The sequence below is a fragment of the Podarcis melisellensis genome (assembly GCF_964234715.1).
Source record: "Podarcis melisellensis genome assembly, chromosome: 6".
Lineage (NCBI taxonomy): Eukaryota > Metazoa > Chordata > Lepidosauria > Squamata > Lacertidae > Podarcis > Podarcis melisellensis.
In genome coordinates, this window is record NC_138538.1 from 44,351,021 (window position 1) to 44,373,240 (window position 22,220).

The 22,220-nt window shown below is 41.2% G+C and overlaps 1 protein-coding gene across 1 annotated transcript in view; it reads left to right on the forward strand.

Annotated features, from left to right (window-relative positions):
• The first annotated feature begins 1,682 nt into the window (after nucleotides 1–1,682).
• The window catches only part of NUDT3 (nudix hydrolase 3), a 29,272-nt gene continuing 8,734 nt past the window's right edge, over nucleotides 1,683–22,220 (forward strand). Inside the window, exons 1-4 of the mRNA XM_081915640.1 lie at nucleotides 1,683–2,223; nucleotides 18,194–18,304; nucleotides 19,110–19,154; nucleotides 19,987–20,071. Coding sequence (XP_081771766.1) covers nucleotides 2,125–2,223; nucleotides 18,194–18,304; nucleotides 19,110–19,154; nucleotides 19,987–20,071 — 340 coding nt within the window. The 5' untranslated portion in view covers nucleotides 1,683–2,124. The remainder of the gene's footprint in view (nucleotides 2,224–18,193; nucleotides 18,305–19,109; nucleotides 19,155–19,986; nucleotides 20,072–22,220) is intronic.

Consider the following 22,220-nt stretch of genomic DNA (forward strand, 5'->3'; position numbering starts at 1 on the left):
AACCATCTGCAGGTTCTTTCTTCATTATATGGCCTACACAGAGAGATTTAATAGTTTGTGTTGGAGATTTTCCAACTAGAGTGTTCTGTATTAAAGAAACTTTGCAAAGGAAACCCTTGCGAAGTTATCCTGTTTGCTGCAGTGTGAACTTTTGGCTGTACACTCAGCTACTCCACACTAAATAGTGGTTTTCAATATTGGAACAGAGAACTGAATTGTACTTCTAACTATGTCCGCTCATGGCTTAGGGTAGCTTTTGCCTGAATGTTTAAGCAAATGAGAGGGTGGTTTGCCTGTGGCCCTGATGGATGCCAAAGAGGGAGGCACCTCAATTTGTTATGCTCTGTTGGGCTGCAAGAGTTTAAAACAAGCTGGCTTGGTGTAATTCAAAGTGCCATTTCTTCTAACTGTAGGAATGAATAGGGATCTGCAATGCAGTCTGAAGCATTTCATGATAACCTCTGATATCCCAATGTGTTCAGTGGGGCTTCCTTGCATATAGGACTATAGCTTTAAGATGTCAAAAGCAATACAGGGACTGAAATCACCCTTTAAAAAACAACACCATTCCCTACGGACAATGTAATAGAGGTCTGGTTTGATTTTATATGTCAGTAAGGAAGAGCAGTTTGTCGCCATCCTTTCCTCCTAAGAACCAACCTGGACCTTGCGATCATCATCTGGGGCCCTGCATATGTGCTCCATCCTCAGGACATCTCTCATTCAATTTGAATGTAATTAAAGCTGCCCTAGTTGATGGAAGATAAAATGCCATGCATTCTCTTCTTAGGGTTAGAAAGGAGTCAGTGTCCTGCTGCTGTTGTAAAATGCAGGAGAGTGTTAACTTTGTTCTGAGGGGAAACGTTTTTGTCAGGCCTATTATTTGTAATTGCATCCTAGGTATGTCAGCTCGGAAGCAAGTTCTATTGAGTTCTGTGTGACTTATCGCCTGGTAAGTTGTATAGACGGTGTGGGAGGCAGTAGAGAAAGACAACTTAAAAATAACATTTCACGCCGCTGCTCGCTCATAGACATCCCTGTATCAATGACAGTCGCACAGAGCACACCTTGCAGTCAGTAATCGCTATATGCCTGCTGGTTCGAGGAGGGCGGGGACACACCATAATTGTGGCAAAATACTGCAGCCTGAGTGCTGGCAAAATACTACAGTATTTATTCGCAAAGGAGGCGAAAAATCCCTATAGTTTTGCCTACTATGCGCCCTGGCTTCCAAGTAGGTGCACCTTTGGCTTAACTAAGAGGAGACTTATATTTTTTTTCTCTCCACCACCACCACATAAAGAGGAGACACCTCCTTCTTCAGCCCCCTTTCATTTCACGCTCACAAGCCTGGCTACAAGACTTCTCCGCCGTTACGTTTTTGGCGTGCTGCTCCTCCTCACACAAGATGGGCATTGTTTCAGTCGGGCTACGCGTTTTACGCAGGGCCGCTGTCAGCCCTTGTGCAAAAACGTTGCGCCAGACATCTGGCTCAGTGTAGTTTCGGCGCGCGGAGGCTGCGTAAGGCTGCGATGGCGGCGGAGGGAGAAAGGCGCCCCTCCCCCTTGCTCTCGACACCGTTCCGCTTAGTGTGGCGGCGCAACCCTTGCGCTGGGATCCGACGCTCTGTAACGGGTGTCCGGAACCGAAGGGCGGGGGGGTGCGCGCGCGCGCGAGAGAGAGAGAGAGCGATTCCCAACCCTCGGCTACGCCGCTTGCGCAGCGGCTCGTCGGAGGCGAGAAGCTTCAGCCAGCGCCTTTCTCCTCCCGCTGCCTCTGCGCCGTTGGCGTAGCATGTCCCAAGATGGCGTCGCGGTCGTCGTCGTTGGCGGCGGTGGCCGGAGCGCTGGCGGCAGCTGGGGTGCCGACGTGGGAAGAGCTGAAAGGGGGAGCGAGGCGGCGGACGGCGGGTGGTAGCATTAGGAGCGAGTAGCGGCTGCGGAGAGGGTTTCCCCCTCCCTCTCGGCTGGTGTGTGAGGCAGAGACTCTCCGGGATAGCGGGTCCCCGCGCCTCCTTTCCCCACCCCGCGGTTGGGAGATCCCGACCTTCTCCCGCGCGGAGCCGACACCCGTCCCTCGCCTGCCTCCCTAGTGGGTGCTCCCACCCCTTCTCCCGAGCGGAGGATGATGAAGCTCAAGTCCAACCAGACTCGCACCTACGACGGGGACGGATACAAGAAACGGGCGGCTTGCCTCTGCTTCCGCAACGAGAGCGAGGAAGAGGTGAGTGAGGGAAGCGGGCGGGCTGCGGCTGGAGGTGGGGGAGCCCAGCCGGGATGGGGGTGGTAGTGGTGGTGGGGAACTGGGTGGCTATTCAGGGGGGGGCGCCAGAAGAAGAGGCTCCCTAAGTGTTGCAAGTGGGGGGGGCGGTTAGCAATGGCACACCCGACATGTAAGGGAGGCGGGGTATCAAACGGGAAGCTCCGAAGAAGCCGGGGGGAGATGGGGGAGGAGGCTAGATGGGGCTGCTGAAAGAGGGGCAGAGGATGAGGAGATGGGTGGAGCTTGTGTGGGGTGTCTATTCTTAAAGGATTCGTAGGGTGCGAACAACTCCCTTTCCCCAGACGGCGCTTCCCCAGACGGCGTGCCGCAGTTTGAAGGAGGACGGAGGGGCTTCCTCCTTAGTGGCTAGTAGCGAGAGTAACATGCGGTTGTTACTAGGCAAGAAGTGACATGACGCCTCTCATTAGCGCCTGTCTCCTGTCTGTGAATCGTTTGGTGCTGGGAGGTGGCAAGACACTTCCGAGAAGCAAAGCTTTCCGTTGTTTAAAAGCTCTGGCTGCACACTTTGCGCCTCGGGCCCAGGGTGGCCAGATGTCCAGTTGCACGTTCGGTATCTGCACCTTTAAATAGTTATACAAGCTACACTTGATGAAATTCTCCTTCATAAAAGGTGAAAGAGGGCTGTTCTCTTTTGTATCTGGCCATCTTTCCCGGAGCTCAGGAATGTGTGCAATGTAGACAACCTTAATCTCCCAGAGTAAGTTCCTGTGAAAACGAAGGGGGTCCTCATAGGAAGGGCTGAATTGTTACACGTCTGACCTTAAGTCTCCAGAGGCATCAGAATTAAACTCCCAAGACATAGACAGGCAGGTGGGGCAATAATTTATTTCTAGGGGCCAAAGCGAGGACAGTTGACCAGGGTTTCATACTCTTACCTCTACATCTTTTATGTGGGAAATGTGCAACCCCATGTATGTTTTGGTAACTTCCACAGTGTTCAGTTTGGGCTAACTTCCAAGTAGGTGTGCATGCACATAGGATTGCAGCTTGAAGGGGAGTGGCACAAAGAATCTGAAGTGCTAGCCTCTAGAAATTATGGTTAAAAGATCAAAGGTTGTGTGCGCGTGCAATTGTCGAAACAAAAACTGTTGTGGCTCTTTTCATGTAAAGAATGCTATGCAACAAGTAAATGGTTTAGATTGCAAGTTTTGGGGAATATTGACCCACTTTTTCTGCTGATAAAGTTCCATGTGAATTGATTGGGCTGTATATCTAATCTGAACTGTTAAAAAGAATGGTTACTAATCTTCTTGGTCTTTAAAAACCAGAAGCATGAGTAAGCAAAACATACTAAGGTACAGGGTAAGTATATAGTTATAGGAAAGTAACAGGCAAAATCAAATTATCAAGAGCACCTCCTGATTTCTAGAGTCGCTTAAATGATGTGGATGAATGAAGGAATAGTTTTCTCAAGGCACAATTAAGAGGACAAGAGAGCTCAGTATTGTGATGGGATAGAAATGAGGAAAGCATGCAGAATGAAAGATTTAAAACAATGAACGGTGACATGAACTGGTGTGGCGTGGCATGGCATGGGATTTGGCAGTGATCTGCTACCACCATGCTCAGCTAAGCACATCATATGACATGGCAGAAAGAAATTTGATTCTGGATTTATAAAAAGAAACTGGGATAAAAGGAACTGGTTACTTGCCAGAAATTGCCATTAGAGGGGCTTGTGAGAGAAAAAACGGGATTGAGAGACTGGTTATCCCGACAAGTCCCACCCCCTCCCCACATATTGAAGTGGGTAAACTTGCGTTTAAACAGTTTATTTCAGTATAAAATTTATCACATATTTTAGGTTAAACATCAAGATATTCCTGTTAAACAACATGGCATCTTAGATGTAAATTTTATTTAAATAATCTAAAATTCATATAGTGTTGAAGTGTTCAAAGTGCTTAACATGCAAGTAATATATCATTAATCCTTTCAATAATTTTCTAAAGCAGGTTAAATTTGGTTATCATCATACTGCAGATAGGCAGCTGAGGTTAAATGAGAGAGCAGCTTCTCTTTACCTACATACTAACTTCATAACTGAGGTGAGATTAGAATTAAAGATTTATGGAAGTCCTGAGTAAATAGTGCAGTGTAGCAGCTTTCTTAGCTACCATTTAGAACTCCCTAAGTAAATTCTGTTGGATTGGGGTTGTCAATGCAGGTATTTCAGTAGGCTCCAGTAGACTTCCAGGTAGTCTCTTGCAGTTTGGACTGAGGAATTGGGTTGAAATCAGCAATTATGGGACATTGTTGGCCTCTCCAGTCACCTGATCTTCTGGACTAAAGCTTGCAGTATTTCAGCTGACCATCTGCAGGAAGGCTCTGTAGAGCAACAGATCATGGTCAGTAATTCCCTCTGCCTGCAAGCTGACTTGGTTGCACAGGGAATATGGTGCCTTGGCCTAGTTGCTGGAGGCTGTTGGTGGATAACAAGGCACCAATATTCTGTCAAGTTAGTTTTACTCAGTTCTCTGTTACTTAAGTTCATTGTGTTGGATCCAGATTGCTGAAATTTATTTTCATTGAAATCAATAGGATTTCCTTTAGTCATAACTAACCAGGCCCTTTGATTTTATTGGGACCTACGTTAAACTAGAAGTTAGCTTGAATCCAATGTATTGTCATTCTCATTATATTTGTAACTAGAAGAAATTGCCACCAGGAGGAAAATGAATTGGAGTATAGCCTTTTTAAGGCTTGTAGAAGCACTTACCATAGTTCTACTGCCAGAGTGTCTGTCTGTATATGGCTTGTATTTTTAAATAAAACGTGTACTGTACTATTATTTATTGCACTTATTAGCTGTTTTCTACTTTAGACATTCCAAAGTGATTTGCATTAAAATCACAAAGCAAAATAACAATAAAATTAACATATCAAAATCTAGCATAAAAGTCAAGTCAAATCACAGAATCAATAAAAACCAGTATTTCTTATCTTACTTTATCTTTAATGAATTCAGCATGACTTACAGAAAATTATTAAAATAATTAAACTTCAGATTACAAACCAACAGAATGAAAGATAAGCAATAATAATAATTTTTTAATTATACCCCGCCCATCTGGCTGGGTTTCCTCAGCCACTCTGGGTGGCTTCCAACAGAATATTAAAATACAATAACCTAAATTAGTATTACATTTTCTATACCGCCCTTCATCTGAGGATCACAGGGTAGTTTATAATATAAAAACACAAAAATACATCCATAGTAATACCCGCCCACAGTTTAAAAGGTCATAGATAGTTTAATTAACCAAAGGCTAAATAACCCCAACAGAAAGAAAAGTGGAATGGCCTTTATTGTAGCAACTTAAAATCAGCAAATGTAAAATCAGTTTGTTCAAAGCCTTTTTGAAAAGGTTTTTGCTTGAGGCCAGAAGGTGAGCCTTCCTGGAGGCTGACTTCATTTCAAGAAGGCACTCCTACACTTCAGTTGGCAGAGGCATTCAGAAGTCAATGTTAGAAACTGAGATATGAAAACTAGGAGCTAAATGGCTCCTTAAACCTAGGTTATGGGCAGAACAATGAAATGTCTAGGCACACTTTTTTATAATAAGAATATAATGCTGAAAAGGAATGAACTGCAGCTAAAATATTACCGTATGTTCATTTTTCACATGGTCTAGTCCTTCCCCTACCCATCCCCTTAATATTCTTGAGAGGGTCTCTTCTCCAGCCTTCAGAGAGTACCTGGAAGTGGGGAGGTAGAAGAAGGTCCTCTTTTCCTTCTACTTTGCAGTTTTAATCTGAAATCTTAGGCGCAGTACTGCACCCAGAGCTCAGAAACTGCTCACGCTAAGGAAATTCCCTGTTGCAAAATGTGCAAGGGGAGTTTCAAACATTGACAGAAGTAGGACATCAGATGTTGAATAGAGTACATGTTCATTCATGTACAAGTGAAGGTGATCCTGGGATCCCAAATTCAGGTAGGTAGCCGTGTTGGTCTGACACAGTCGAAATAAAGAAAAAAATTAAAAAATTGTCCAGTAGCATCTTAGAGACCAGCTAAATTTGTCCCAAGCCATACAGCAGCATAAAGTTAAGAACCAGCACTTTCAACTGAGCACAAAATAAACAGGCAATAATGGACCAGTCTGACTTTTTCAAGAAAAGGGTACAGTAGTCATTAAAAAAATTACTAATAAGGCAACCAAATACAGGTGATAGCCAAACAGAAAAGAGCATTAGACAGTATTTCCACCATTTGGTGGAGAGGTAGGTTTCATATTTAACAAACACAGAAATATAATCAAAACTATTGTGACCATTATTCCTTTCTCTTGTTGGATAATGCTACAATGATTTGGCGGTGAACGGTTTTATACATTAGGAAACAATATTCCTTCAAGTGTTTTCATGTCTTATGAATATAGGTCAGCTGTTCTCTAAGAAACCTGCCTATTGGTATGCTAGTCTACACAGGTTTAAACCAGTAAAGTTGGATTTCAAGTGAGCCCGTAACATTTCTGGCTTCATAACTGTTTATGTGGCTGCAAACACATATGGTTCGTTTTGCTGCTCCCTTACCTTTTTGCCCCTCAAATGCTGACATGGCTTGGACATCCCGGTTTGTTTAAACCTGAGTTGCCTGTTGGGACTAAACACTGGTTTAATGTCCATTTACTGAATAGGATATTAAGTCAGGATTTCCTTTCTGAAGCTGGTGTGTGAGAGGAAGAGGGAGGAGTACTTAGGCTCTATGCTTGTTCTCAGCTTTGTGAGCCATAGATTTATGACTGGGATGGAGAACCTTCAGCCTCCATGCCATGTGGTTCACAGCCTAATTTTATGGTCCCACACTATTTTAGGATTATCCTTAACCTTCCTTTCACCATTTTTGCCTCTCAGGAACGACCCTCTTCTGTGAGCATGTGAGATGGCTTCCTCTTCTGCTTGACTAAGTGTGTGAGATGGCTACGCACACAACCCTAAGGGACAAAGCAGGAATGGTGGTGGTGGAAGAAGGGCAAGTGAGCTCTCCTGGAAGGTGGCTCATTGTGGCAAAGAGCAGAACATTCCATTGAGTTGTTTTTTATTGATTTCTCTCCTTGTAAGACGAAAAGCTTTGCAGAGAATGAGACAAATCATGAGGGATGAAAAGTGGGAGTAGAAACTGCTCTGTGGGAGTGGGAAATAGAAAAAAATTGAATGGCCCAATGCAAAAATTGGGTCATGTTTAAATAGATAGTGAAGCATGGGCGTAGCCGGGGGGGCCAATTGCCCCCCCATCAAGTAAAACAATAGAAATACTTAACTAGCAGACCAATCACATCGGTTCTGCCACCCTAACAAAGTTCTGTCCCCCCCCCCCAAAAAAAAATCCTGGCTATGCCCAGCTTATGAATTCATGAATTTATGGGATTCAGAAAAGGACATACTACCATGGTTAGCTATCAACAGCTTTGGATAAGGGTCTGTCGGGTTCATGTCTCAACTTGAAAATAGGGGCAGCTTTGAAAGGGTTTGACATAATGAAAGGAAAACAAAGAGGAGGTAAGGGAGGAAATGTACCTTAATAGAAACTGCATCTATGCACCACAGCAACAGGGTTGAGTTTCACATGATCAGCTTTAGGACTGGTCCAAGCTAGGTCAAATGATAATCCCTCCCCTCCCCTCTTGATATAAATGGGTGGGTTTGAAGAGGTTCCCCACTTCTAGTTTATGAAGCCAGGAATGTTATGCCTGAATTAGCTCAATGAAGGTACATTTCTTAGGCATTTGTGCCTGAAATGGGTAACTAATATCATAACTGAGAGGTTGGGGTGGGTCCAAGGTCTGTGTTATCACATTGTGGGTGGGGGGATGTTGCCATTAAGTGTCATTGATACTTATATACTTTCAAATTGGATTGTTCCTGAGACAACTCAGCACATTACAAAAAAGTGATAAATTCTAATACACCCTAATGCAATCTTATTTTGAGCATTGTAGTGTTGGGAAGAGGAAGTAATCTTCTTAGCACTTAATCGTATGGTGAGATGAAGAATCCTAACCAAACTGAACTCATTTAAAATGTGTTTTTAAAGTGTGGGATCTTGAGATAACTTTGTTTCCAAATATGCATTTTTCCATAAATAAGTTTAGTATAGTTTATCAATAACACATTTTTGATGACTAACCATCATGATGTTGCTAACACTAACACAGCAATTTTAACAATCCTAACCAGTGGTGTCGGTGGACATGGGGTATTAGACTAGTACCCCGGGAAGCTTCTGCCCTGCTTAGGGAGGAAGGTATGATGCTTAGATGGGCCCAAGAGCCTTCCCACCACCTTCCCAAAGCCCACCCGGCTTTGAAGGAGTAAGATCCATTAAGTATAGTGGTGTTTACATGTGAAGAATTGTTCATAGAATTATGCTGTAAATATGCAGTTGTTGGATCAAGGTAGAAATGAAATGAATTATGAAATGAAAAGTGCTTTTGCCAGGAAACCAATGAATGTAAGTGTATTCCGAAAAATGCTAGGAGGATGAGAAGTTGATCAAGCTTCATGGGAACAACAATAGCATCCTTCTTTTTTCATCACAATGAATGAACTATTGTTATCTTATACTTCAAATAGTATTCTGCATTTTAACGTGTAATCTTTATAGCAGTTTTAAATCTTAAAACACATGTTACAATCAGCTTGAGTAGATACTAGAAAGCAGCAGTATCTACTGTAGAACTGGAGTACAAAATCCAAATGGAAACAGTCTAATTCATAATGCTTCTCATGTAAAACATCCTGGACTTGTCAGCTGAAACTTCATTGGAATTTGTTCTTTGTTGTTTCAGTTCAGTCTCACACATGGTACTGGGGTGTAAGTATTCTTTTCTTGTCAAAAAGTATCCTTCCCTAGTATAGACACTGGAAAACAAAAAGCTTTGGAAATCTCTAGTGAAATGTAAATATCACAAATTTACATTGTTGCAAACATAAGCTATGGTCCACTTTCAGTCTTTTCAAATTGCTCCTTGCAAGTTCATAAAGTTTACTACGATAACGTGTGTTCTGACCACTCATATGCATGTACATTAAGACACTTTTGGAACATGAACAGTCTGAAAGTGGGGGCTACATTTTTAGCATCCCACAAAAAGTTTACTTGCCCCTGAGTTGGTGAGGCTCATCTGATAACACAAACTTGAGCCTTCAGTATCATTGGCCCAGTTGGATGAAATGTTCTTCCAATGAAGATTTGGCAGGTTTCCTGAGTATTAACTTTTAGACATTTGCTGAAAACTCTTCTATGCTGCCAAGCATACATAGACAGTTAAAGAGGAAGGGAATCTTTTTTTTTAACAGTTCTGATCTGTGATTCTGGTAGTTTTTGTGGTTTTTATTTATATATGTTGTATGAGACTTCATTTTTTATTTTTTTTGCAAATAATGTTTATTCTGCCTATTCATAAGTACATGTGTTTGAGACATTCACAACGTAAAAGGAGGAGACCAAATATGATCATTTTCCAATTTAGAGGTCTTCATTTTTTGCTCACCTGGAACAGTTCTTAATTTTTACAGGCTTCCAGAGAAGTTGGCAATTTTCTCTTTCTTGAAATAAAAATGCGTCAGATATGGGTACCTTATTTTTAAGCATTAAGCAAAAGACTTTTCCATCCTAGATAAACACTTCAGATTCTTAGTATGCAATCCTAACCATATCTCCTCAGAAACTTCAGTGGGGCTTATTCCTAGGTAAGTGGGATTAGGATTGAAGCCTTAGGGCTGTATCCAATGTTACATGGACACCCTCTTTTCTCTCCATGTGGCCCCAAACATAGAATGCATAGATGATGGCCCTATGTTTGGGGGGAAATTGCCATGTAATAAACTGGCTGCATAAAATGTTCTATCTGATTTTAAGACCCTTGAAAGTTGAAGGTTTGAGGCTTTTCCAGAAAGTGGCATGTTCCTACTATTATATGATTTTTGAGAACTGAAGAACAATTGGAGCCTTTTGCTTTTTAGCATATTCTGCAGTTTAAATATTACTTCAGAATGAAAAACATGACACAACTCAATTGCTCTTTTAAAAAAACAAAACAAAAGAGGAAAGCAGCTCCTTTACCCACCCGCTTTTCCATTCTGTGTATATCGTTCATACAAAGACCTGCTTGTTAAGCTGAAGGGAGAGAATCAAACTGTATTTTCCTCACTTTCCCTCCTTCCTTTGTTCCTCACAGTTCTTCAGTTGCTTTTCATAATACCAGATACCTGAACTCACAATGGGTTTTAAGAAAAGGGAACAAAAAGAGTGGTGGTAGAATTGTTAATCAGTGTTATAAGAGAGATCCCAAAATAAATTGATTTCATGACCCTTTTTCTCAGAGTTTAGTAACATTGTTGGGAGGGACTTGGCAGATTGCTTTTACCACTTTCTCAAATGTGCTCTCTTTCTTTCCTATTTCAGTAAGTAGTAGTACGAACTGCAAGAAACAAGCCGCCTTATTTCTGCTATACCTATGTCATTTGCTATTGAACTTTGCCATAAGCTCCTCCCCCTCCTTCACTCTTTCTGCCATTTGATCACTTTGCTGACAGGTCATGGGAGTGAAGTGAGTATTAAGATCCAATTCCCGCTTGTGTTCTCACACAGTCAGTTGAGCAGTCTTAATAGGTTGTATACACAGTAGGATGCCTCTCACACTTCCCCTGAAGATTTAGAGAAGTGCTATTTGAATTTTTGTTCTGTGGAGCGTTTCGATTTAGCAGATTCCTCCAGGGAATGATCTATGCAAAATTAAAGTTTTTAAATAACTCTGGGTGAGATCCAACATCATGCCAGTGGAAGCAACCTGGGACTTCCTCATCCTCTTCTACCTTCTGCATCCGTAATCTGCTCTGGAGGAAGGGAAGCCCTGTTTGTGCAGACGAAAGTGTGTTGCACCAGTGGGACACCACAGTGGAATATCATCATTAACAGTATGCTGAGCACATACTTATTAATATGTATTGTATTTATTTGTTGCTTCATACAGAAAGATGGCTCAAAGCAACTTAACAACCAAATAAATTACAAAAATAGCTAAAAATTGATTTCTAACTATATAACAAACAACATAATGTACTTAACTGCCTGCAGTTCATATCAGTGAGAAGTTAATGCTTAACTTAACTGGATCATGCCCTTGCTGTTTTCTGAATAATTACTTAGAGCATTGCTTTCAGAATTTAACTGCTGAGTGGTTTTCACTGAGAAATATGTTTAAACTTGTATGGAAATTTGAAAATGAGTTTTGCAACAAGCTTTTCTCACCCCATTGATTTTACCAATTTCAGAACTCTATTGCATGACCCTCATAGATGAAGAGACATCAGAGGGTTCCCCTTTTATAACCACAGTATAGGTTAGGACAGAGGATTGTGACAAACCACCTAGCCATAAAGCATTAAGCTTTGATATGTTGGTTAAGAGTTCCTCTGTAGCAGGCTTTTACTGTAGCCAACAAAATGAGAAAGGCTTCTTACTCCAGCAGGATTTCTTATGGGCTGAAATCTTCTTTAGCAGTATATGCTCATGGGGGTGATTAGGAATATACTAGTGAAAATATTGATGACAGGCCCCTAACAGTTATTGATTCACCATCTTCTGTAAATGGATCTAATTCTTTTTTTAAATTCTCTTAACTATCAAGCTTTGGTTTAGAAATACTGCATGGTAGCATTTCCTGGATTATGTCAGTTCAGATTGCAGGGAGGTGGTCACATGTTTGAATGCTTCTGTAAGTAAAACAAATGCTTGCTGCAAAGAGAACAAATAAGTCAATGAGAAGGCTAGGCTGGAGTCCTTCTCCCCATGACAGCCTTTTATGTGAAGCAAGTTTTAACATAGGAGAGAATTCAAACAAATGAGCTGCTACGCAACTTGGGACCTTTATATAATTCAGTCTTTATACCTGCATGGTTGGCTTCCTCCTCATGCACCCCTGACCTCACATTAGTCAACATTTTTTAGAAGGGGGAATGCTATTAACTCTGGTTTTATTTTAGGGTAGTGGTAGTGTAGTGTAGTGTAGTGTACTAGTCCAAAAGAGAATTTTTCTTTTACCACTTGGATCTTAAGTGTAGTTAGAAAATGTTGGAAAATGTTGTGGACAGCATTTTGAAAATCAACTGAGTAGGCCATGTAACATTTAACCATTATTTAGCAATTTGTGCATGAGCCTCTTTGATCTCAAGTTCCCTTTCTTCTTCTTGCATGGGCAGGAAGACTTTTGCTGAGTTAATTTTCATTTTCATTTTCAAAGAATCTTGATTTAGTGTTGTGTACCAACTAGGGATCCTCCTTTACAACAAGTAATGGCCATTTGCAACCAGAGAAGCAGACCATAGTTTTAACTGGATCTATGTGTCAGCATGCCCGTTGATACTCCAGAAACTGATACGCTCGAAGATTGATGAGGCAATTTATTTTGCTTTAGAAATCATGCTGAGCATTCCATAGTAAGTCTTATATGAGAATTTGACGGTCTTACAGGCCTAAATGTTTTCTATGAATTTACCTAGAACGAGATTTAGGTTGACAAATTTGTGATCTTTGTTTAAATAACACAATTTTCATATTTAACAACTCCCAAGTGAATACCATGAGGCTTAGTGAGTTGTTACTTCTGATTCTTTTTCATTAGTTCCAAAACTACATCCTGTGCACTACATTGAAAAAGAAGTTTGCTGTATGTATCATATGACCATTTCTGCAGGGATAATGATGCAATAAATTCGTTCAGTTTCTCTTCTGTTCTATGCATTCTTCAGCATTCCTATTTTTTGGCCACTTAGTTGTTTAACTGCTTCTGACTGATTTCTGCTTCTGCTTTTCTTATACTGTGTTCTCACAAAAACGAGTACCAGACAGTTGTATATAGAGTAGCTGTTCTCTCACGCTACCCTTTTCTCTGCAGGATCCCATAGCAAAGTGATTAATTATACATAGGTGAACATCCTGTGCGCAATTTGTTTCATATAAATCAGTGTAGAATTGTATTGTATTTTGCCTTAGATAATGTTATTCAGTTACATAGTCTTACAAGTGATTTTTTAAGGGTTGGGAATCTTGGAAACACTTTGGCTTAGTAAGGCTTATACTCATTTCATAAAGTTATCTGTGATCATCCAATTATTTATTGACTTTGTGCTAGTGCGCATTCTGAAGAGGTGGTGACAGGCACTCTAGCTGAATGATAAGTCTGAAAATGGTTATCAAGCTTATCTAAAACCAAAACATAAATCATGCAGCGAGAGCTGACAACTGGGCAAGATAAATAACTCAAGAAAGAGAAGTAAAAGGTAAAGGGACCCCTGACTGTTAGGTCCAGTCGCAGACGACTCTGGGGTTGCAGCGCTCATCTCGCTTTACTGGCTGAGGGAGTGCACGGAAACACCATTTACCTTCCCGCTGGAGTGGTACCTATTTATCTACTTGCACTTTGACATGCTTTCGAACTGCTAGGTTGGCAGGAGCAGGGACCGAGCAACGGGAGCTCACCCTGTCGCAGGGACAAATGCAGGTGTCTATATTGTAGATTATGAGCATGGCTATCAAATTTTGGTAGACGTTGAGACTATTTATCTGTTCTTTCATAGGGTTGCTACTGAATTATATCAATTGGAATTTGAAATAGATTGGGAGTTCTGTTGTTATGAGGGTTCAAATCAGTGTTGCCAAGAGGGTAGGGTACGGATAAAATTCTACAGGATGTGGTATTAGTGTGTGAAAACAGCCCAGATCCAATGATCCCCAGGCATGCATCTCCAAGATGGTGGAGAAGTAAGGCCCATCTTCACTTGGTCGCAAGTAGTTGATAGCCAGGTGCAAAATGCGCCTGGCACCTAGCTAATTTCCATTCCTGGATGGGAGCAGAATGAAATATGTGACAGATAAAAAATGAGATGGTCAGTATGTATGATGTAAGTCTGATGTAAGCATATCAGACTTGAGTACCTGAAGAATTCATAAGGCATTCTTATCCGCTGCTTGGGGAAGCCAATATGTAGAAATACAGTGCTCCAGTAGTAGGAACTGAACCCTGTTGTGCTACATTTGGGACTTGTGCAGCTCTTTCTGAAACTGGGAAATGGTGCTACAAGGGGGTGGTTCAAGTATGTGCTCTACTGGCATAACCCTTTATCCTGAAGTATGATGTTGGTTTGTAAACAGTTTAGATAGTAAGTGGGGCAGTGCTACATCAATGTGCTTAGTTTGAGATACTGCCTTGGGTAAAGTAGAACAACCCTAAACCAGGCTGTGTGGCATACAGATGGTTTTGTTACAGATCCTGATTTATGGTCTATAATGTGGAAAAATAACAAAATGTAAAGGTTATCCCTTTTTGTTGTTCTTGAATTCAGGACTTGAAAATAATGTGAATTCATTGGTACCAGCATAAAGTTGTTAGGGCTTTCCTGCGCTTTTTGAGAATTTTCTTCACCCTAAGAACTTTCCATCCCTGTTTGAACTCATTATAAGCCTTACATTTTGCATTTTCACTTTTGTAGTCTGTGTTGTGACAGCTTGTTTTTACAGCATTCTGTTCAAAACATGCTTCCTCTTTAAGAAATAGTACCTCTTATGAATAGGCTGTAGGGTTGCAAAGAGATTTTCATTGTAAGTTGCTTCCTTCCTGGGGTTGCTTTTTCCCCCCTGGACTAGAAAAGTGGAACTCTTCTACCATACCAGAGGAAAACAAACCTATTTACATGACCCTAGAAGAGGAATAACCAACTTGGTAGCCTCCAGATATTGTTGGACTAAACTCCCATCAGCCCCTACCAGAGGTCTAGGTGGGGGGGCATTTAAGGTTGGTCAGGGGGACGGATGGAGTTGTCTTAGTCTTCCATGCTTGCATCTGGCAAAGATTCCCACTCATATAAATGCAATATTCAACTTGGAATGGACATTCAGTGATCAAATAGTTCCAAATCTCATAGGTAAAATTGCCTTATAGAAGAGTTACTAGCCAAATAAAGCATCCTATGGAATTGAATGGTAGGATTCAAACACGCCTGTGCAAGGGCACTTGGATCAAGAGCTAGTGCTGGGACCCTTTCCTAGGGCTGGTGCAGTAGCAGTTACTTAATACCACACTATTTATCTCATATGCCTTGCACCCCACAGCTCAATTTGAACTTTTCAGATTCCAAACAGCAGTTCTGATTTGCGGCTGAATTTCTGAATTATGTGAGGCCTCTTTTCTCTTCAAATTTTCTGTTTTAACTTGAAAGAGTTTCATATACTTATTTCCTTTAGAAGCTCTCCTGGAGAGTGTGGGATACAAAACTGTTGACCATAAAAAGTGTGCCTGCTGTCAGGACAATTAGTCTACAGAAAGGGCAAAACACAACTTGTCAGTAAGACCAAACTTTTATGTAGCAAAACAAAAATGCAACAAGCCCGTGTTCTGCAGCATAAATTACTAAATTAATGTGCATTCTTCCATTGAAGGATTTTGAGTCAAAGTGATAATACAACCAAATACAACCATGTCTTTTGCTCAGGTGACATAAAGGCCTCATTCATAAAAAAAAGCTAAAGCATGGTTTAGCGTTATGAGAATGTGCTTGTGCATGCATCAGATTCTCACCCTCCCATCTTCAACGGCTGCAAGAATGAGTTTGGAAGGTTTAACTTCTGCTTTTGACTAAATGTGAAAGGGGACAAAACCTCCAACATTATGTGGCTTCTTGCAAGTTCATTCCAGATCTTCAGTATGGACAAAGATATATGTATGTGTGCAGGATAAATGCTATGGAACTGGCACATGGATTTACTTTTTCTGAAGTGGTTGTTCTGAAGTGATTGTCTGAATCTATTGTAATCATATTGTCAATTTAATAATTTATGTTGAAATCCCCAGAGCAGCTATCTTCAATCCCTTTGATAATAGTTCTGATGGAGTTCAACATATTATAAGAGTCGTGGCAGGAGTTCGGAGTACCAAGTGCCAGCAGGAGTTTCTAGTTGCAGGGAATGGCTGGATACTCCAACAATGCTTTTAGAGTCTCTAGTCAGGGTTAGGTTTACCACAATATTTTACTGGGAGAATGTGGAGGTAAAAGTGACAGTAAGAGTATTAATGTTTAAAGAATACTGTCACAGAACACCTCTAGAAAAAGGAGGTATCTTCAAGTTCCTTGTATGTGTGTTAATAACATGCAAGAGGTGAAAACAAAACAGACTTGCTTTTCCTGTTCAGATTAGTTCTTCTGAAGAGCCTGATGCACCCCTTGAAGAATGTCTTGCCTTTTGTTAAGACAGCTCAGCCAGATGCTCAACCAGCTGGTGTCCTCACATAGTGGGCCATGATGGAAATGGTTGGACTCTCAGGCTACTATCAGTGGAAAGGTGGATGTTGACTCCAGGAGCCTGCCGAGGCACTGTTAATGAGAAACTCTCCCCCATTGCTCTTGGTAATCAGTAGGTGCATTCCCACTTGAGGAAGTCTCATACAAGCCTGTCCCTCTGGAGTAGAGAGTCAGGCTGTACTTCCAACATAGTGGTGGAGAAGGCTGTTGCCCTCCTCTGCACACATTCCAGCTTGTCAAGATCCTTCTTAGACTGTGGTGCCCAGAACTGGACACAGTACTCTAGATGTGGCCTGACCAAGGCAGAATAGAGCAGTACTGTTACTTCTCTTGATCAGGACACTGTTACTTTTTATGATGCAGCCTGGAATAGCATCAGCTTTTTGCTTTGCTGCTGTATCACACTGTTTGATCTACAAGCTCCTTTAGTACCCTTGGGTCAGCTAGCCAGGCACTGGTGATTTGAATTCATTTAAAGTAGCTAGGTGTTCCCTTACCACCTCTTTTTTTTTATCTTGGGCTTCAACTCCCGTCTTGCATTGTTTATTCTTTTACCACAAGGTTGGGCACTGCTTTGGGGTGAAGAAAGAGGCAAAGTAGGTGTTGAGAAGTTCCACCATGTCTCTGTCACTGAGTAGCATTTCTCCTCCTTCTCCCCACAAGGGATCTGCTACTTGCTTATTTTCCCACTTACTTCAAACATAGTTGAAGAAACTTTAAAATTTTTTTAAAATAATCTTTATTACTTTTCAAACTTACAAGAAAAGAAAAAAGAAAAGAAAAGGCAGGAGAAAAAGACAAAATAGAGCAGACAAGAAAAAAGTACAAAAGAAAAAACAATACAATAAACAATACAAAACACAACCTTAACACTAAACAAAACAAAACAAAACAACAACAATTTAAAAACATATAGCATGCCATTTCATTACTCTATCTTTCATTCCCTTATTTCATCGACCTCCTCTCACCTCCCTTTTTGTATTCCACTTCTATTACTTGTTTCAGCAATTCAACAAAAATAAAAATATTTTTAACCTCTCTAGCAAGCCTGAGTTCATTCTGAGCTTTGGCCTGCTTGACCACCGGTACCTGCAACTCTTGACTACTCATGTATACTCTTCTTTCATGATTTCTCCTTTCTTCCATAGAACCATAGAATTGTAGAGTTGGAAGGGAGCACATGAGTAATTTCTTATACATGCCCTTCTTACATCTCAGCTCATCTGTAAGCTTCATATGCAGCCATACAGTTTCTTTGGATGCTTGCTTGTTGGAATTGTCTGCCTTTGTGCCTTCTGTATGTCACCTTTAAGAAACTCCCACCCCTCTTGGACTTGCTTTTCTTTGAGTATTTCTGACCATGGGACTTGACCCAGTAGTTCCTTAAGCTTTTTCCTTTGCCTGTGTATAATGAAACTCAAGAGGACATGATAACTCCATAACTATAGAGAGAAGATTAGCAAAAAAGAAAGTGAGAGATTTCTTATAGGAACTTAACCCCCACCCCCGTCAACAGCTTTCTTTTGTAGCAAGATTGTATTCTGAAGTTGGGCAACCATATAATGAAATAATGTATATATGCAAGTACTCTGTTTCCCCCTGGTAGGTGCTGTTAGTGAGCAGTAGTCGTCATCCAGATAGATGGATTGTCCCAGGTGGTGGTATGGAGCCTGAAGAGGAGCCTAGTGTGGCTGCAGTGCGGGAAGTTTGTGAAGAGGTAAATCTCCAAAACTTGCTTCGGACCTAAACTGTTCGTGCTGCTTATCAATTTCTTATTATTTTCCCTTGCTCTTCTCAAAACAGTCCCTCTATTGAAACATTTTTCTAACCAATTAATAGTGTTGTGGTTTTGTTAACTCTTTATGAACAAACTCATTGTTACTTCCATCTGTGAGTTGAGATGGATACTGCTGTAGAATTTGCCCTAGTACTCATAGCTATAATAGTTATTATGATGCAGGACAGGGATTTTCGAATACTTCACTGAGTACCTCTTTCAACAGATTGTTAATAGTATTGCCAGTTGACTTCAGGCACTGGGGTCTAGAGTTCATATATGTAGATATGTACTGTCTCTTGGTGATGTGCTTCCCTCAAATGTAAGTTTGAGAGGGTGTGGTGTGAAACACCAGATTACATGCATACATATGTGCATTTAACCCCTCGTTTTCTTGTCCCAAATTTTCTCTCACCCCTCCCCTCCCCTGCTGGTTTTAAACACTTCATGATGTCCCTTCTCAAAGCCACTTAACTCACAAACACTGGGGGACGGATAGCAGCTTTGGGGGCAATTGTAATCATGAAAATTACATGAGGAAAGGATTAAACATCCTCTACCCTAGTGATGCTATCAGAAGCCAATCCTCTCCCCCGACCCTCCCAGCTGTTTTTAAGCTTTGGATCTTCCATAAGCTTTTTCCGTCATAGACCTTCTACACCATGTGTAATTTGGCCCAGACTGAAATATTGAGCTGTAACTTAGAACATTAAATCTTTCTTTCTTCTCTTTGAATTTCTTACAGGCTGGAGTGAAAGGGACATTAGGAAGATTAGTAGGAATTTTTGAGGTAAGTATAAGCATTTTGAAGAGTTGATTAAGACTTTTCTCAATGGCCCTGTTCACACATCCCTGTAAGCTACAAACAGTGCTTGGAATGAACTACTGTGGTTTGGCAAAGTTCAATGAAAGTAGTTCCTATAATTGCTAGGTGAAGTGAACATGAATTAACAGTTGCTTTGCAAAGGAACTCTAGTTTAAGTTTGTTCTCTTATGTGTGTTTTGACTCTTTAGACCAGGGATGCAAAACTACTTACAGAAGGATAAATTATAACAGGGTTCCTACCAATGCCAGTCAGCTGATGACTGCGGTCAGTGAGTCCCACTTACCAAGGGACAATCAGAATCTGGCTATGTCTTTACCTGCCCCATAAGTCAGTGTCATATATGATGTTTGATGTCAAGTGTGGGACAGGTGGGTGTGATTTGAAGCCCTAGTGGGCTGGAGGTTCCCCTCCATCATCACTTCTGCCTTACTTTCACTTGCAGATGCAGCCATTGTGGTATCATGCGTGTTACATGATTGAATTTTGGAAACATAGAGCATCCACTGAGACAGATTGTTCAATTTCCCTATGTTTTGTAGGTTTCTCAAGACTGAGGAGCTAGAAAACAGTAACGTTTGGCAAGATGTCAGGGCAAAACTAGTAAAATTTATGTTGGAAATGTTGTGACTTGTTTCGTGTAGTAACTACTTTTGAATCTTCATCATTTATCTTGGTAGGGCTTTGCTGTTGGTGGAAATGTTTTAACAATATACCTATCCCTACTTTCCTTAAGAATAAACTTTTGCAGGTATTATGAACCTTGGAACCTAACTTTAATGCTGCTCCTCCTTTTAGAACCAGGACAGAAAACACAGAACATATGTTTACGTACTTATTGTCACAGAAGTATTGGAAGACTGGGAGGACTCTGTGAATATTGGTGAGACACTTACATTCATCTGTATTCCTGATTCTCTGTAGGATTGTAATAGCAGAATCCTCTTCTCTGTATTAGATTCAGCTTTATATCAGGTGTGGAGACTGCAATCCTCTCACCCTTTCTTTTTGGCCCTTGGGAATCGCCCCCAGGCCACACTTTTCACTAGCCCTGCTTCACACCCTCCTTTACTGCTTTTGCCTGGCTTCTTGAACTCTGGTAGATGTTGCTTAACCGGATGAATGTAGGGGTGTGGGTGGGTGTAGCAACCTCTGATTTTTGTGTGCCTGGAATGCAGCCTACAGTATAAGAATCGCATTTGATTCTCTGTCCACCTTTGTATCTGGCTCCACCCACCGCTGGCATGTGGCCCCTGGATGGTTGCCCGTGAGGGAATGCAGCTCTCAGGCTGAAAATATTTTTTTCACTCCTGTTTTATGTAGGTGATTGTGGCCGGGGTGGGGGGAAGAAAGTGTAAGAATTAGAATTGTACTGTTTTGTTTAAAGTAGAAAAGGACAACCATCAGCATACAGCTGCCAAAATACTCGTGACTTGGCAGCTCTTGTCAGACTCCTTTAAATTCCAGCTTCTTGTAAAAAAAGACAGATAAAGAATTATAGTACTGATGATTTTAAAGAGAATTTGATTTAAAGAACTGAACAGTCACAAAGAGGGCTAAAAACCAGATTTTGGAAGTGGAAGAGTCTTAACTATCTGTTTCCATGATTATTATTTTTTTGCAGAATCACTGATTTTTTAATTTTTGTTTTCCCATGTATAGCCTGTGTTTTGAAAAGGAAATTTACTTTTTTTAAAAAAAGGGGAAAAGGAAATTTACTAATTGCCCCTCCTATAGCAGTCTCAAATCATGGCAAAATTCATATTAATGTATTATTCTTTTCATCCGGTGCTTCTTCATGCCCATGTTTTGATTCACTTTTCTGAATAATAATAATAATAATAATAATAATAATAATAATAATAATAAATAATTTTATTTATATCCCGCCCTCCCCAGCCAGGGCGGCTAACAACAATAAAACAGTACAACAGTACAACACAACACAAGACTCTAAAATCATTCATTATAAAATTAATTCAAAACAAACCACTGGCAACCGTTGGGCCAGAGCTCCGCGAAGATTGCCGAAGGAGGGAGTCAGGCTGTGCCCTGGCCAAAGGCCTGGTGGAACAACTCTGTCTTGCAGGCCCTGCGGAAATATGTCAAGTCCCGCAGGGCCCTAGTCTGTTGTGACAGAGTGTTCCACCAGATCGGAGCCACAGCCGAAAAAGCCCTGGCTCTAGTATGAGGTTATACATCCTGTAGAATAGCATATTACTTAGAAAATTGCTTCTTACCAAATTTATTTCCCAGCTTCAAACTAACCACAGTCCTAACCTTGTTTACTTAGATGTAAATCCTATTGAAATCAGTGGGGCTTATTCTCAGATAAGTGGGATTAGGATTGCTGCCTAAATTATTTACAGAATGGAAAGAGATGCATATATCTCTCAATGAACTTCACAGGCAACACAGTGATACACAGTTTTCCCTATAACTTTCCTTTGCCCATTGATTTTCTCTAAGAAAAGTGAGCAGCTGCATTCTGTTAGTCTCAGGAGCTTCCTTACTAAATGCACTATTTTCCAGCTCATTCTCCTTTAGAAGAAACAACTGAGATGTTGGTTTTATTTCAATTTTGGAAAATATTTGTTAAACTAAAGATTTGCTGTTGTAATGTACTGTAGGGCTGAAGAACCTTCCTCCTCCAAGCGCCACATTCCTTTGGAGAGCTGGTTATTGGGGACAGCATATTGGCATGACTGGGGCCAAAGCCCAAAGTACACTACCAAAGGATATACAGTGGTGCCTCGCAAGACGAAATTAATTCGTTCCGCAAGTCTTTTCGTCTTGCGAGTTTTTCGTCTTGCGAAGCACAGTTTCCCATAGGAATGCATTAAAAATCAATTAATGCGTTCCTATGGAAACCGCCTTCAGACCAGGTCCGGGGACAGTCTGTCCCCCGACCTCTTCTGAAGGCCGGCGGGGGGCGAAAGTCTTTGCTCCCCCCTGCCTGCCTTCCCGGGAGAGCTGAAAACGCAACGCTGCCTTCCCGCTCTCCCGGGAAGGCAGGCAGGGGGGACAAAAAG